Raw genomic sequence first — 13,187 nt, 5'->3', positions numbered from 1 at the left:
CATGCCTGGTTGGGGAACTAAGGTCCCTCATGCTGCACGTGCTAAGCCGCTTCAGTCTTTTTGCAATCCCATGGACTGTAGCCCGCCAGGCTCCTCTGTCCATGGGATCCTCCAGGCAAGAATACTGGACGGGGTTGCCATGTCCTCCTCCAGTTGTGCTGCACACTCAGAACAAAAGGCAGGTGGCTCCATGTCCAGTTCTCTTGATGGCAGGGGTCAGTGGCTCTGACCTGACTCTCAGGAGAGGTGGACTCAAATGTAGAGACCTGGGCTGGACAAAGTCCCTTCAAACCTCCATGAGGTACCCGGGGACAGGACACAGCACTGGACCAGTGCTTTTTCCAATTGCTTTATTACACATGACAAAGATCACTCATCGTGTGAGCCCGCCCACCCCGGCAAGCCCTCAGTATGTGAGCTGGTACACTGAGGCATGGTCCCTGGACCCTGTGACGATCAGGTGGTTGCTGGGGGACACATCACAGCACATGACAGAAGATCTCTCAGGCACCTGGGAGGGTTGGGGGGTAGAGGGAGGGACTCACCCATTCTTGTTCTTAACATCTGCCCATCCATTCAAACATGGTCCCTCTTGGTTGAGGGGGGCCTCTGCATTTGGACTGGTAGGCTTGGCCCCTGAGCACCCAGGACACACACGCACCACCCTCCTGCCCTGCCCTTGTACCTGGACCGCCATGGTCCCCATGGGCATGCTGAAGATGCTAACCAGGTTGTCTGTTCCCACACTCACCCACCACTGGCCTGGGAAGAGGCAGAGGGGGGCCCAGTCACAGAGAAAGCTGGCAGCTGAGGACTGGACCCCTAGGGATCTGGGAACTGGAGACCCTCACACCTCCCTGAGTGAGCCCCTGCAGATAGCATCTCTGAGGGGAGTTCCTGCTGATGAAGGGCGTGGTCAGGGGGGTTGGTCAGGAAGGGTCAGAAAGGGCTGAGCAGGAGACTTTCCTGGTGGCCTAGGGGTTAACACTCCATGCTCCCAATGCAGGGCCCCAGGTTCGATCCCTGGTCAGGGAACTAGATCCCACATGCTGCAGCTAAAGATCTTTCATGCTGCAACTAAGACCCAGTGCAGCCAAACACATAAATATTAAAAAAAGAGAAGAAAGGGCTGGGGGAGTGGGTCTGAGTGAGGCAGTGCCCTGTGGGAGGCTGAGGATCGCTGGGGACCACGGGGGACTCCCCAGTCCCTTCCTGGCCACTCACCCACAGGGGAGAACTTGAGTCCAAGGATGGTGCCGTCCTTACACCCCACCATGCGCTTCGGGCCCCCGAGGCTGGGCTGCAGCCACTGCTGGCCGTTGGCCGTGCCCACCAGCACCCAGTCCTCATGGGGGCTGGGGGACAGGCTCATTATCTGGGGAGAAGACAGCAAGGAAAACATTGGATCAGGTCCCAGCCAGGTCAAGAGGTGGCAGGAGCCCAGGAACCCACTCTGGGGGCCTGACTACCTGCCTGCTTCCTGGCTGGGAGGCACCAACAAGCAACTTCACATTTCCGGCCTAGGTTGGCTCATCTACAAAATGAGTGTGGTCCTCTCTACCTTACCAGATTATCACAGAGACTCAGAATATGATCCCTTGATATAGAGTACAAAAGCATCCAATGTCATCTGAGCGATGGAGGGGGATGTAACTAAGGAACCCTCTCTTCACAGCATCACGGAGACTTGAGGTACCACTCCCCCTACCCTTCCCCCAGCATCAACCTCCTTCAGTCCCAGGCCCAGCTGCTACCTGACCAAACAGGCCACATCCCAGCTGCATACCTGAGATTCAAACTGGTATTCTTGGGGCTCCCCAGTGGCCCTCAGATCCCAGCACCGCAGGCAGGCATCCAGACCCCCTGTCCAGACATGCTGGTCTTTAACAGCAATGCTCTTGGCACCGCTCGGATGTCCCGGCAGGTCCCTAGCCCAGGAGAGGCATAGGGAGGGAGGTCAGAGCTGAGACTAAGCTCTGTGCCCCCTGGACACCCAATCACACTCCCCAGGGGTGAGTCTAAGCCCCACGGGACCATGTCTGGGGACATCTGTGCTCCTAGCATTGAGTGGGTGGGAGATGGGATGCTGCTCAGCACCCCACAGGGCCTGGCACGGCTCCCCAACCGGGAATTATGTCGCCCAGTCACATCAGGGTGACAGATGGAAAACCAAGGCAGACAAGAAGTCCCACAACGGGGTTTCAAACAAACAGCCTAGCGATGACATGAACCCAGGTCTTCAACTCTCCAATGTAAGAGTTCCCAAAGGAAAGGGGCTTTGGCCTTGAAACTGCTGGTTTCCTGCTCAGGGGCTGAGACAGGAAGGGGCTCTCCCCTGGGCCACACCTGACCACACTCCAGTCCCGCAGGTCCCAGATCCTGATGCTGCCGTTGGTGAAGCCAGCAAAGGCCAGGCTGTCCTCAGGGCTGGCAGCCAGGGCCTGGCAGGTGAGGCCCGCGCAGGGCAGTTCGGCTCTCACATGCAGGGAAGGCGCCGTCAGGTCCCACAGGCTCACACCAGCCAGGTTGTGGCCGCCCGTGAGAAGGGCTGTGCTGTTTGAGAACAGCAGGCAGGTGCGCAGGTAGGCCCCTGGTGTCTGGGGTGGGCAGAGTCTGAGGTGAGCTTCCTCCCTGCAGGGGGCAGGGCACTCCCAGTTCCCACAAACCCCGCCCCAGAGCCCTCACCTCTACTCTCAGGAAGCTCTCTGGAAACCTGGCCTTCATCACCTGGCCCACCAGGCTCCACACCTTGACGCCACCCCTGCCGCAGGTGAAGGCATGCCGGGTGAAGCTGCTGACGGCCGTGGCCAGCACGGGCTCCCCATGTTCTAGTCTCCGCATCTTCTCCAGTCTGTGTGGAACGGCCAGCTTCCTGGACTGCCAGGGCAAAGCATCAGGCCTATTCCATGTGTTTTCAAAGTCCTCAGGGTCCCAGCATCTTGAGAGAGAAGGCCTCAGAGTCAGCAGCCTGCCTGAGAGCCTCTCTGCAGCAAGCCCCAAAGGGGCTTCCTTCCTTTTCAGGTTTGGGGAGTCTCTCAAGCCTCACTCCTCCACCACACTCTACATCCCCCAAGGTCCTACACACATTCCTCCAAGTATTCTGTCTCCTGTAATGGAACACTGCTCCCCTCTGCCCAGAATGATTTGTCCTATCCCAAACTCCTACTCATCCTTCAAGGTCCTAAGCATTTTGCCCCTTCCTCCAGGAAGTCTTCTCATTCCTACATCTGGGCTCCCCTAGCCTCAGACCACAAGTTGGGACATACTTACATGGGCTTCAGAAATTGATAGGTCTTCCTGGCAAGCTCCTGTGGGTGGATGAGGTCACACCTGAGCCGCATCCCCCTCCTGTCCTGACCGCCTCCCCCCCAGCTTTTGTGTGGAGTGCAAGGTCTTACCTGGGCCATGTGGGAGAACACCCCCTGTCCTACAGCACCCAGGCCTGGGCTTCCCTCTCGGGACCCCTCAGAGGAGCTGGGGGAGGGCGTGGGTGGGAGGAAAACTGGGCAGAGACAAGAGTGAATCAGTGGTAAGCGTGCCCCCTCCCCCCCAGGGTGGACTGCCCTTCTCCCCCTGGATTACCCAGAGTGTCCTTGGGAAGCATTTTCACTCCCAAGTATCGTGGTCCTGGCTCCTGGCTCTCCTGCCCATGGGAATTGGGGAAATCAGTTCAGACCAAAGGATGTGCCAGGGTTAGTCTGAGAAGCAGAACATGGTGGGAGGGCCCAGGCAGCGCAGACAAGATGCTCTAGCTGCCAGAAGTCCCATCCTTCCATTGAGGCTGAGCTGCAGGTATTCTCTGAGGGTCTCCAAGGGGTAAGGGGGTGGACAGGCCAATCCCACAGGCACCCAGAGGTCCCTATCAGGGGGCCCAGTCAGGACAAAGCCCACTCCTCTGGGTATTGAGGATTCCAGTTACTTACATGGCCTGGCGCCTGGTCTGTCACTATGGCGACAGGAAGGGATAAGGGAGAGAAGGCAGGGCAACCAAGTTCAACAGATGCTGCCTCTCCACATGGCCTGAGCCCCCCTGTTCCCTCAACCCCAGGGAGGCTCACTCCTGTGTCTCGGGCGCTCCCCCTGGTCCTGGGTCCCAGCAAAAATCTCCCAGAGCTGCTCTGTCAGAATATCCTGTGAAAACTGGGGCTCCAAGTTCCAGCAAGGCTGCGTGTCTCGCTGGCGGACTATGTCATTGTCTACTCTGGGGGATCGCTGGAACCAGTCGGATGACCTCGTGACCAGGACGTCTTCAAAGTGTGGATCCTGGAGACTGGAGGTCTGTGGGGGCGTGGCCCCTGGGTGATGGGGGTCCTGGCTGGGTTGCTCACTGAGGGAGGCCTGGCTCCCCTGGTTCTGGAAGCGCAGGGTCATGGGTGAGGGACATGAGGACGCACCCTTTGCCCCGAGCCCATCCCCACCCTCCTGGAGGACCCAGGAACCTACCTCCCCCAGCTGGAAGCCTAGGGATTGGCTGCAGGTCTCCACCATCTGTAGGAAGTTTTCTGCCTGGAGGGGAGGTCATCCCATTAAAGCTTCATAAAGGACAGCCCTGGGGGACCTTCCTGATGGTCCAGTGGCTAAGACTCCATGCTCCCAATGCAAGGGGCCTGGGTTCGATCCCTGGTCAGGGAACTAGCTCCCACATGCTGCAACTAAGAGTTCAAATGGTGTAGTTCAAGATCCAGCATGCTGCAAGCAGTCAACCCTTTAAAGGAAATCAACCTGAATATTCATTGGAAGGACTGATGCTGAAGCTGAAGCTCCAATTGTTTGGTCACCTGATGTGAAGAGCTGACTCACTGGAAAAGACCCTGATGCTGGGAAACATTGAAGGCAGGAGGAGAAGGGAATGACAGAGGATGAGATGGCTGGATGGCATCACTGACTCAGTGGATGTGAGTTTGAACAAATTCCAGGAGACAGTGAAGGACAGGGAAGCCTGGTGTGCTGCAGCACACGAGGTCGCAAAGAGTCAGACACGACTGAGCGACTGAACACCAACAACAAATGCTGCAACCCAGACTGAAAATCCCGTGTGATGCAGCTAGGACCCAGTGAGGTCAAATAAATAATAAAAAAAAAAAAACCACCTTAAAGACAAACCCGTTCCAACAAGCCAGTTTCCTCATGGGCAATATGGGGTACACCACCTCCCTTGAACGTTTTTGGGTGGATTTGTGGTCACCCAGCAAAAAGCACGCTCTTGGTACCCAGAAGGCAACCGTGGCCGCAGGTGACAAAAATCGAGCCCTAACGACCAGTCACCACCCTAAGATGGTAAATTCATCAAACTCACATTTTCTTGGACCTGAATGCCACTCCCACTTAAAATGGCTTTAAGAAGCAAAGCCCTGTTACCCAGGTCCCCCCATGTAGGGACTGACATTTGAATTTGTGGAAATGTTGCAAAGATCCCAAGAAATCGATGGTTTCCTCTTCAGGAGCAGGGCTGGTGACAGGGCAGCCGGGGAATCTGGCTGGTCACTTATTTCTAAAGTGGAGCCAAGGCTTCTCTGGGGCTTCCCTGGTGGCTCAGAGGTTAAAGCATCTGCTTGCAATGCGGGAGACCTAGGTTCGATCCCTGGGTCGGGAAGATCCCTTGGAGAAGGAAATGGCAACCCACTCCAGTATTCTTGTCTGGAGAATCCCATGGACAGAGAAGCCTGGTTGGCTACAGTCCACAGGGTCGCAAAGAGTTGGACACGACTGAGCGACTTAACTTTCTTTAAGGCTTCTCTTATGGTCCAGTGGCTAAGACTCTGTGCTTCCAATGCAGGGGGCCTGGGTTCAATCCCTGGTCAGGGAACTAGATCCCACATGCCACAAGTAAGACCCCGGTGCAGCCAAATAAATATTTAAAAAAATAAAAGTCAAGCAATGTGACTGCTACCGATTCCAGGATTAAGTCAACAGTTTCTGTGGTCACGGAAGGCTCCCTAAATTTTCTTTCTCCCTCCCAGCAGGTTGCCATCTGTTCCTTTAGGACAGGCTCCCTCCTATGGCACGTCCTACTGCTTTTCTCCACAAAGCTTTTCTGGCCCAAGTACTAGAAGCGATTTTAACCTCTCCTTCCTTGAGACTGTGCTGCCCTGCACAGACTGACTGCAGGTGGCTATTTAATATAAAGTTAAGTATAATTAAAAATGTGGGCACTTCCCTGGTGGTCCAGTGGTTACAGGTTCTATCCCTAGTCAGGGAACTAAGATTGCACATGCAGTAGAATGTGGTCAAAAAAATAAACTGCAACCCTGAGGCCCACCAGCCACATCCAAGGGCTCAAGAACCAAGGACAGGGATTTTCCTGGTGGACCAGTGGCTCAGACTCCAAGTTCTCAATGCAAGGGGTCTGGGTTTGATCCCTGGTCAGGGGAACTAGATCCCACATGCCTCAACTAAGACCTGGTACAGTCAAATAAATAAAAGAACCAAGGGCAGCAGCTCCTACAATGTTCCTGGCCTCCAGCCAAGGACACAAACCACCCAAGACAGGAAGCCCCCTGCAGTACTGCCAGGAATTCACCGTGGACACCCACCCTCTCGGGCTGATAAGAGGCTCTGTGAGAATGTGCGTATACGCAGCTATATTTAGTCCAGGAGGACTAAACAGAGTGATATTAAGAATGTTCTAGACCTGCCTGCTAGGGTTGAGTCCTTGACATGTGGACGGTGCCACTTGATTGCCAGCTAAAATGTAAACAGCCACACGTGGCCCATGTTTACTGCAGAGGAGGACATGGGTTCAGTCTTCGGCCTGTGGCTTTGGAGGCAGTGCCCATGGGCCTTACCAATGCACATGCCTCTTCTCCGTGGTGGATACCAAGATGCTGTTTGGCCCAGGGTGAATTCCGAAATCCTGGGGAAATGTTCTGATTCACAGAAAGAAATATCTGCTAAGGAATGTGGGGTGAGTGTTGACCGTGGCTCTCACTTCTGTTGAACGGGCACCACTGAGGTTCCCATCCTGCAGATGAGAAAACAAGGCTCAGAGCCCCAAAGTCAATTTCCCAAAGTCAGTATATGCGGTGGCTGGGCTGTCTACCTGTCCCCACTCGCAGCCTAGTCTCATCTCCTGCCTGTCACTGGGGCGGACAGGATGGGGGAGGGAGAGGCGGGGTGAGGACCCCCTCCCCGAGCCATTGTAGCTCCAGGCGGCTGCTTCCTAGGGCAGTCAGAGATGGATTCCCCAGCTGGGCCTCCCAGCAGCACAAGGCCCAGGGGAGCCTTCCCCAATTCGCCCTGGCTCGTTAATGCGCAATTTACTGGCACTTTAATGCACTCAGCATGAAAAGTGCTGCTCCCTCCTGCCTGCGAGCTGGCCCTCCCGGGGGAGAGCTGTGTGCAGGCGGGCTGGGGAGCGAGGGGCCCTGCTGCTGCTCGGGATTTTAAGTGCGCATCGAGGGAAGCTGGTAGAGGAGAGACTGAAAACAGGGGAGGGGGCGGTGGTCTGCACAGAACCAGGAGTAAGCATCACCTGGGGCTCTCTGTCGGGGGAGAGGTGCTTGGTGGAGACCCTCTGGGATCCTCCTCAGACCCTTCGATTCTCAGCACCTGCTCTGAATTTCCTCCTCCAAACACATCCCCACTCTGCGTGCTTCTCACCACCACACCTTCCCAGTGATCAGCCAGCCTCCCACACCTGGATAGTCCTAACTGGACCCCAATGCCTGTCCCTCCTCCCTGCAGCAGGCACCAGAGGGCGCAAATGAGCATCTGAGTCAGAGCCCGCCCCCTCCCCTGCCCACAGCCCTCCAGGGCTCCCACCTTCCGGAGAGCAAAAACTCAAGTCCTCCTGCAGCCCACAAGGCCCTGCACGACCTGCCCCATCCCCTCCCTCCCTCCTCTCCTTCCTCTTTCCCCCTGGCTCACTCTGCTCCAGCCACAGGGCCCCACTGGTTGTTCCTCCAACACACCAGGGTCAGGCACAGTCCTGCCTCAGGGCCTTTGCACAGGCTGTGCCCTCTGCCAGGTCTACTCCTCACTCCAGACACCTATCCTCCCTCCTTTGATCTTCAAGAGTTTGCTCAAATGTCACAGAGTCTTCCCTGACCACCCTGAATTGTAACCCACTGCCACCTTGGTACCCTCCTCCCTCCACATCCCCTTGGGGCTGCTCAATTCCACCTCCCACCATGCCCAGTCCTCACCATCTGACACTTCTGTTTACCAAGTTCCTCTCACCCCAAGGGCAGCGGTTTGTCTGTGTTCTCTTTTGCTATTTCCCTGGCACCTACAACCATACTTGGCAAGGAGGTGATGGATAAATATCTGTTGAATGAATAACCGTGTTCTGCTTGCTTCCTGGCCCCTCCTCCTCCACTCTGCTCTACTCTGGATCTGTCTTTCCCTATTCCCTGAGCTTCTCACCCCAGGCTCTGCTAAGTCGCAGACATGGCCCTGGCCCTCCGCCAGTCACATGTGGCACAGGCGGAAAAGTCCTGCCAGTGCCCAGGAGAAAGGAGCCAGGTGGCGGGAGGACAGGCGGGGTGGAAGCTGCGCTTCAGCCTGGGCAAGGCGCCCCACGTGGGAGGAGGGGAGGCCTGGTGCAGGCCTGCTCTCCCCTGCCAATGTGAGCTAGGCCATTGAGAACCTCAGATACATGAAGACTGCATTCGGCTGTGCCTGGCACATAATGGCCCCTTCCGAGCAGAAGTAACTGACCTGTGAAGTGCTGACAGGCCCCTGGCCTTCTCCAGCCCCATGGGGATTGGAAGCAGGCCCAGAAGGAGAGGCATAGGATCGGAGAGGCACAGGATCGGAGATGCACTCCTGAGATGTGGGGCCACCTCATATCCTGGGGTTCCACTTCAGGCCCCACCCACTCTATCTGCAACCCCACCTCCCAGGGGGCAGGGGGAAGCCCAAGTCTTCCCCTGCAGCCTGCTAGGGCCTGCACCACCTGCCCTGTCCCTCCCTACCCTCCCCCCTCTTCCCCTTTCTCCTGCCATGAAAGGAGGGCAGCCCTCCCTCGCCACCCAAGCTCCTGTCACTCATTCACCTGCTTGAGATGCTCCTGGATCCCCTGCTGGATTTTCAGGACCTGCAAAGAACACCAGCAATCACATGAGGAGGTGGTCAACGGATGTGAGCAAGAGTGCAAGACTTAATGCTGTGCAGCCCTCTCCCCATTTTGTGTGACCCTGGACAAGGTGTAATTACCTCTCTGGTGTCTGCTCTCATCAAATGGGATATGGCCAACCATACTAAGAGTGGGAGGTAATTAGGGAGACCCCTGGCTGTCATGCTTTCAAACTGTGGTTCTGAAGAAGAATCTTGAGAGTCCCTTGGACTGCAAGGAGATCAAACCAATCAATACCAAAGGAAATCAACCCTGAATATTCATTGGAAGGACTGATGCGGAAACTGAAGCTCCAATACTTTGGCCACCTGATGCGAAGAGCCAACTCACTGGAAAAGACTCTGATACCAGGAAAGACTGAGGGCAGGAGGAGAAGTGGGCAACAGAGGGTGAGATGGTTGGATGGCATCACCACGTAGTGGACATGAGTTTGAGCAAGCTCCAGAGATAGTGGAGGACAGGGAAGCCTGGCGTGCTGCAGTCCATGGTGTCGCAGAGTCGGACACAACTGAGCAGCTGAACAACTGTTGTTCATTCTAGATATGAAGAGAAGGCCAAAGGGGGCTGTGACCTGCCCTGTCCCCTCCCTGCCTTCTCCGCCTCCCTCTTTCCCCCTCACTCACTGCTCCAGCCACACGGGCCTCCTCACTGTTCCTCCAACACCAGGCACAGTCCTTCCAAGACCTCAGCACATGCTATGCCTGCTGCCTGAAACAACCTTCCCTGTTCTCTCTAGGGTGACAGAAACTCCTTATCTGTGATGTCTTGCTGAGCACGTCACTTCCTCCAAGAAGCCCTTCTTGACTACCTGAGCTCAAAACCCCGACTCATTTCACCCCTTCACCTTCTATTTTCTTTTGAGCACTTATATTTTTGTGAAATCTTGCTTCTCTAGTTACATGTTTGTCTCCCTCCTTCCCCTAGAGCTGCTTTGTCCAGTGAGGGAGCCACCAGTCAAATAAGGCTCTTTTACTTTAAATCAATGAAAATTCAGCTCCTTACAGGAGCACAGTAGCCATGTGGGGCTGGTGGGTTAGAACGTTCCTAACATCGTGGAAAGTTCCAGAAGACAGCACACACTGGAACATAAACTGCTGAAGGGCAGGGACTCTAGTCATATGCTGTATATTCCTAACTGACCAACTGTGGCCTGAAGAAACATCTCCTTAATTTAAATATGGAATTGCTTGTTTTCACAGCAAGGTTTTTATTAATTAAGAAAAACTCACATGGGCTTCCCTGGTGATTCAGTGGTAAGGAATCTGCCTGCCAGGGCAGGAGACATGGGTTCTGTTCCTAGCCAGGGAAGATCCCAAATGCCTCAGAGCATCTGAGTCCAGGGGCCACAGCTCTGAGCCTGTGCTCTAGAGCCTGAAAGCCACAACTACTGAGTCCTGTGCTCTGCAGTAAGAAGCCCTCGACCCCAACTAGAGAGTAGCCCCCACTCACCACAACTAAAGAAAGCCTGAGAGCAGCAACAAAGACCCAGCATAGCCATAAATAAAAAATAAAAGTGTCTATGACTGAATTCCATTTAAAAGAAGAAAAACACACGAAGCTGGGGCTCAGTGGGTTCTCTGCATTGCCTAAAGCAAGCAAAGTAGAGGCGGTGTCCCCTAACCCGGATTATGAGACTAAACACAACAGCCTTTCCAGGTGGCTCCAGACGGGCTGACAGGTGGGGGCGGGGCTCACCAAGCCATAAGCGAGGTCCACCTGCGTCGTCAAGTGAGTGGGAAACCTGCCGGGGAAGACAGACCTGCTGGAAGTGGAGGCCTCAAGACCCTTCCCCAGAATGTGCCCTGCCCTCAGTCCCCCAGAAGGGCAGTTCCATTAAGAGAGCTAGTCCCTTCCACATGCCACACTGAAGGCAGCGTCAAGATGAACGTGATTTGAATGTAGTATTTTACAAAATATAATTGAATGTAAGCAAATTCACACTGAACCACACATAGTCAAAAGCTGAAATGAAAGCCAGGATTGGTATTACTGGTTTTCCTTTCCTTCTGTTTCACCCTCCAACATGGTCGCTGCCCACACTGGTCCTGCATTTTGGGCCATGGAGACAAAGTTGGGGTTCTTTCCCTCTATGGGACTTCCAGCCACAGCAGTGCCTCTAGCCCCCGGGGATTGTCCTCACCTGGGGAAGTGCTGCTTGAGCTGATCCAGGGCATCCTGATAGTTCTGCGCTGGAAGGTTGGCCTCAGGATGCGCCTGGAGAAGTCAAAGTGGAGGATGAACAAAACCCACAGACTGGCAGCATACTTGCTGTCAGGTTATCAGCCCCCAAGAGGGTGGGGTGGGACCTCCTGAGACCTGAAGGTCATTGCTCTCTCTCTCTGTTATTACTTAAGTACCCACACAATATCTTCCATCTTGATTCTTGGCCTAAAGTTGAAAATATTTACTTTCTGGCCTGTTATGGAAGCTTGCCGGCCCCTGGCCTAAACTGTTAGAAGTGGTTTTCTCTGGGAATGGGGTCGGGGGCAGGAAAGAGGAAGGGACTTTTGCTTGTAAAATATTAACTGAACAGATGATGTAGCCAGGTGTTTATCACCTGGGTGATAAAATGTTTAATTTTAAAACAAAAGTGCCTTAAAGTATGATGGCTTAGTATCCCCAGCTTAAAGGCCTGGCCAGCCAGCCCATGTCCCTCCCTTAGGAGCAGAAGAGAGAGATTTGAGCCCAGCTGCTGCCTCCTCGCCCCTCCCCTCAGGGGTAATGCCTCACCATGTTTTGAGGGTGCCTGTGGGGGCTGAGATGACCCCAAGAGGTTGCAGTAACAAGGACTTTAGCCAGGGACTCTAAAATTAACAAGGAGATGACAGATCCTGAGCATAGAAGGCTGTTCAGGAACAGAGACACAACCAGCCCCACCCCACCCTTGGCCCACCTTGATCTTCCCTCTAGGACCGAGTCCTGGGCCTCCAATCCCCTCCCTAATTGCCAGCACCCGACTGCATTCTCTACATATTCATTCATTCACCTCTCTCTGGGGCTTCCAGTTGTGTTGATTCCTGGTGAGCCCCCTGGGGCTTCACTCTATGAGGTGGGGCACAGGGTATGGTGCCAAACATATACACTTCCTTCTAGGAGCAGTCAGGGCTGGTGGAACCCCAGAGAAAGATATCAAAGCTCAAACTTAAGTTTTGAGACAGTTTCCTAAAGCACCGGAGAACATCATTTGGAAAGGGGTTTTGAAGGATGAATAAGAGTTGGTTGGTTAATTAGAAATTTCTCAGAAAGAAAGAAACCTAATCAGTCCTGAGGCACTAAACTCCTTTACTTCTGCCCCTCAGCACACCTCCAGCCTCCTCCCCAGCCCAGGGACCCTGGGGTCTGCCAAGAGATCCAAAGGCCTACCCAGAAGGAAGCCGCCAGGGTCAGCCAAGTTCAGGAGGACAGGAAGCACCCCCACCGCCGCTCCCGGGAGGCCAATTGACCCATCGGGCCCCGCCCCGGCCCGCCCTGACCCCGCCCCGGCCCGCCCCGGCCCCGCCCCCCCGCCACCTTCACCACGAAGCCGCTCAATGAACTAGCAGCAGCTGCACGTGGGATCGGGCTCCGCAGGCGGCCGCCGGAGGCACTGACCAACCGTAAGGGCGCTTACCCACGTGGGCCGCGACTCCCATCTCTGATTGGTCGGCTCTCCCCAGCCGCCGGACGAGCTGTCAATCAGCGCGCTAGGCGCCTGCGCTTAACCCTTGCGGTCCCGAGGCGGGGAAGGGCAGCGTGCAGTTGTAAGCAATTTGGGGTCCCGGCAGTGATGAGGATATTTAGTTAAGGCAAGGGGCTCGGGGTCACACGGTGCAGCTTGAGGAGAGACTGGGAGGTGTGTATTCTTCTTGTTTTGTGAGAAGCCTCGTCAATTTTTCCTCCTGCCATGGAGCGGCTCCAGGCTGAGGGTGGGGCGGGGAATGGAAGCACTCTCACTCGGATCCTTAGATATGGGCTAAGCACCTTCTTCTCAGTATTAAATAACGTGCAATGCAAACGAAGCTTCGGTCCTCTTTCTTGGGGAAAATTCAAAGGCTCCCTTTTATCCAGCCTCCTAGGAGGAAAGCCTGGGGCTGTGCATTTTATCAGCGAATTTTCTTAGCAGCCCTCCAAG

General features: G+C 55.0%; 1 protein-coding gene across 1 annotated transcript; it reads right to left on the bottom strand.

The window, feature by feature from the left end:
* Positions 1-333: 333 nt before the first annotated feature.
* TLE6 (TLE family member 6, subcortical maternal complex member) lies at positions 334-12,514 on the bottom strand. The gene is made up of 17 exons (XM_055429126.2): positions 12,440-12,514; positions 11,807-11,880; positions 11,217-11,290; positions 10,772-10,817; positions 8,996-9,037; positions 4,444-4,506; positions 4,059-4,353; positions 3,924-3,946; positions 3,583-3,643; positions 3,399-3,502; positions 3,271-3,308; positions 2,686-2,938; positions 2,347-2,597; positions 1,787-1,928; positions 1,225-1,375; positions 686-762; positions 334-511 (listed from the first exon to the last, which is right to left on the bottom strand). The coding sequence occupies exons 2-17, from the start codon at positions 11,807-11,809 to the stop codon at positions 407-409; spliced, it is 1,728 nt and encodes a 575-aa protein (XP_055285101.2). The 5' UTR covers positions 11,810-11,880; positions 12,440-12,514; the 3' UTR covers positions 334-406.
* Between the last annotated feature and the right edge of the window lie 673 nt (positions 12,515-13,187).

The sequence above is a fragment of the Moschus berezovskii genome, chromosome 8 (genome assembly GCF_049115385.1).
Source record: "Moschus berezovskii isolate FMDL1 chromosome 8, NW_MosBer_1.0, whole genome shotgun sequence".
NCBI classification, from domain to species: domain Eukaryota; kingdom Metazoa; phylum Chordata; class Mammalia; order Artiodactyla; family Moschidae; genus Moschus; species Moschus berezovskii.
This window is presented reverse-complemented; position numbering and strand designations above follow the sequence as displayed.